The sequence below is a fragment of the Elaeis guineensis genome, chromosome 16, assembly GCF_000442705.2.
Source record: "Elaeis guineensis isolate ETL-2024a chromosome 16, EG11, whole genome shotgun sequence".
Lineage (NCBI taxonomy): Eukaryota > Viridiplantae > Streptophyta > Magnoliopsida > Arecales > Arecaceae > Elaeis > Elaeis guineensis.
In genome coordinates this window covers 30,099,355-30,102,864 of record NC_026008.2, presented here as the reverse complement: position 1 = coordinate 30,102,864, position 3,510 = coordinate 30,099,355, and the positions used below count along the sequence as shown (strand labels likewise).

General features: G+C 46.1%; 1 protein-coding gene across 1 annotated transcript; it reads left to right on the top strand.

Moving 5' to 3' along the window:
- Nucleotides 1-501: 501 nt before the first annotated feature.
- Nucleotides 502-1,909, top strand: LOC105059351 (probable sugar phosphate/phosphate translocator At1g12500). Its single transcript, XM_019855281.3, has one exon. The coding sequence runs from the start codon at nucleotides 640-642 to the stop codon at nucleotides 1,777-1,779; it is 1,140 nt and encodes a 379-aa protein (XP_019710840.1). The 5' UTR covers nucleotides 502-639; the 3' UTR covers nucleotides 1,780-1,909.
- The last annotated feature ends 1,601 nt before the right edge of the window (nucleotides 1,910-3,510 follow it).

Below are 3,510 nucleotides of genomic sequence, written 5' to 3'. Positions count from 1 at the left end.
AATTAACGTACATAGAACCCCATATCAAAATACCGGCTCAAATTCTAGCATGAATTAAAATTCTTTTATCAATAGTAATTTTTTGAAAATTATGAATGAAAGATTACCGGTCAATGCCAACGGAGATATCACAAAGATGCTGAATAAACTGAATAAGCTGAAAGAAACCAGAAAATAATAGCGTGGCCGGGACAAGATAGCTCATGTTGTCCCCCGGTCTCCCATTCAGACCAACGCTGCTAAATTATCCCATTTGTCCATGAATGATCCTTTCTTTCTCCTCCTCACCGTCCTCTTGGTGCTCCTCTGCTGTTAGAAGAGCCATGGAGCCATAATAAGCCTCGCAAGCCAAAGTTGAGCTAGCGCCATCATCTACCGACAATAAAATAATATAAAATAATCCCCTGCTTACCTTTCTCTACACCGAAAGCGCTCCATCCATCCTACCGTTCAAATCCAACGGCCGCATCTCCCTCATCTCTACTTCAAACCCTCCATTTCGATCACATCCGTTCTTCTCTCGGCCAGCCAGATCTTACCCATTCCTTCAGATCCGGTCGCCGACACTGCTCCCCTTTCTCCTCCCCTTCTTCTCTCTCCCTCTCCACTTAGAAAGAGAGAGAGGAGAAGAGAGACAGGATGGTGGAAGGGCACGGGACGACGCGGCGCGGCAGCAACCCTCGGCTGGAGGCCGATCCGGTCATCGACATCCCCCCGACCCCTCCCGGCGACGCCCGCCCCGGCGTCAAGCTCCCCGGCGCCGGCCCCTCCTCCTTCCTCTTCCTCCTCCTCCCCTTCCTCTCCCACCCTTCAGATGCCGGCTCCGGCGCTGGCGCCTCCTCCTCCTCCTCCACCGTCACCACCGCCCTCATCATCGGCGCCTGGTACCTCTCCAACATCGGCGTCCTTCTCTTAAACAAATACCTCCTCAGCATCTACGGCTACCGATACCCCATTTTCCTTACGACGCTCCACATGCTCGCCTGCTCCGCGTACAGCGTCGCCGCCGTCCGGTGGCTCCGCCTCGTCCCCCTCCAGTCCGTCTCCTCCCGCCGCCAGCTCCTCAAGATCGCCGCCCTCAGCGCCATCTTCTGCTTCTCCGTCGTCTGCGGCAATACTTCCCTCCGCTACCTTCCGGTCTCCTTCAACCAGGCCATCGGCGCAACGACCCCCTTCTTCACCGCTGTCTTCTCCCTTCTCATCACCTGTCGCCGCGAATCCGCCGCCGTCTACCTCGCCCTCCTCCCCGTCGTCCTCGGCATCGTCCTCTCCAGCAACAGCGAACCCCTCTTCCACCTCTTCGGTTTCCTTGTCTGCGTCGGCTCCACCGCCGGCCGAGCGCTCAAATCCGTCGTCCAGGGCATCCTCCTCACCTCCGATGCCGAGCGCCTCAACTCCATGAACCTCCTCATGTACATGGCCCCCATGGCCGCCGCCATGCTCCTCCCACTCTCCCTCTGGTCCGAGGGCGACGTAGCCGCCGCCACCGCCGCCAAGGCAGCCGACGACCCCCGCCTCCTTCTCCTCCTCTTCGCCAATGCCACCGTCGCCTACCTCGTCAACCTCACCAACTTCCTCGTCACCAAGCACACCAGCGCCCTCACCCTTCAGGTCCTCGGCAACGCCAAGGCCGCCGTCGCCGCCATCGTCTCCGTCCTCATCTTCCGCAACCCCGTCACCGTGATGGGCATCACCGGCTTCGCCATCACCATCATGGGCGTCGTCCTATACAGCGAGGCCAAGAAGAGGTCCAAGTCTCATTCTTCTTCCTCCTCTTAATTCTCTCATCCATCCCAATCGAATCTCCAACATTTTTTTTTCTTTCTAATTTTGTTTCTTACCCACATAATATGCGTTGTTATCGTTGTTGTTTTGCTTGCCAAAAAAAAAAAAAAACATCATTAATTGGTCACCAATTGCAATATATTTTGACTGCATTCTTTCTTTCTTAATTATGTTCTCTTCTTCCATTGCCATGAGGTAGGAGATGAAAGAGAGGATAGAAAGGGACTTCTCCTCTGCTTCTTCTCTTTAAGCCAAAGGTAGAAAAAGATAGACAGGCATGGGAATCTGCTCAATTCTTACGCCTATCCTTTGTGCTAGGAATTTTTTTGTGGGAATAGTATTTGCTTTGTAGAATTGCTCTTTATCCATGAGTGTTTCTATAATTCTATTCCCTATTAATTGTTGTGCTACTGGGTGCTGAAAGGCTAACTAAAACTAGTCTGTCCTGCTGCTGCTTGGTCATTTGTGTATGATATAAAACTTTACTCCAAGCAACCAATTTGGGATCTACCAACAGATCTCATTATGCGCTGATGTTGCAATGTCTTCTTTATCTCTATTTTAAACCCTGAAATGAATCGCCTTCAAAAAGTAATAATATAAATGTGTATAGAATAATGAAAAAAGTTGAAAGCTGTAGCACTTTGATCTAGTATATAAGGAAGCCAACTCATAATAGAAAGTTTTTAAACCTAACACCTGGTTCTTTATTTGACTGTCGGTTGATGAGGAGTCCTTGGACGCAATCAGTCCCGTTTATACACAAAGATCATGGACTTTTAAATGTGATCATCAAAATCAAAGGTCTATGAACAATATATCAACTAGCAGGGATTCAACATAAAACACGTTTGTTAATTCATGGGCTAAGAAGATTTTAGGGAAAGAAACAAAGGGAGGTAAGGTGGTTCTCCTGTCTCTGTTTTTAATTTCGACGTTCTTCCCGTCTCTGCTTAACCCTTTGTTTTATACGTTGCTGTTGCTTTCTTTATGTAATAATTGTTTGCAAGTAATGCACCGTAGCCACCACATGTGGATGGTATGTGAATTCTCGAAACAACCCAGTCCTCGATCTTCTGTTACACTGTTCTCTCTCTCTCCCCCCTAATGGCTGCATTCTGGGCCCTTTGCTTCTTTCTGTCATTCGGGTACCAAATGGCACCCACCCGAGGGGTCTGCGCGCAGGCTTTGAGCCCTCATGGCACATGCCACGTTGCTTTCAGTGAGCAGGTCGTGCTGGTTAGGGTTTGGTGGACGTACCAGAAAATAAGGATGGCTCAGGACAGCCTCTGCTGTAGTTTTCACCTAGTTTGGCATGTAAACTGGCCAGTCTGGATAAAAGTAATAATTATTTTTTTGACAGAGATAAGATTAACCAGCAATTCTTCCGACACTGCTGATGGATTTTCATTTCATGCAATTGATCCGCATAGTAATTAATTTTTAATATATATATAATATTTATAATTTTATTTTTTTAAAAAAATTTTAAATGATAAAAATATTAATATTTTTTTTAAAAAAATTAATATTTTATATCTATATTATGATATTTCGTACGTAAGATGTCATAATTTTGACGTAAAATATCATAATATGTCACATAATATCATAATTTTTTTTAAAAAAAATATTTTTATTATTTAAAATTTTTAAATGAAAAAATAAAATCGAAGATATTAAATATGTATTAAAAAATAGTTAGATAAATATGTTTCTTTTATA

Coding starts and splice junctions, on each gene's coding strand:
- LOC105059351 (XM_019855281.3), top strand. CDS start 640: ATGGTGGAAGGGCACGGGACGACGCGGCGCGGCAGCAACCCTCGGCTG.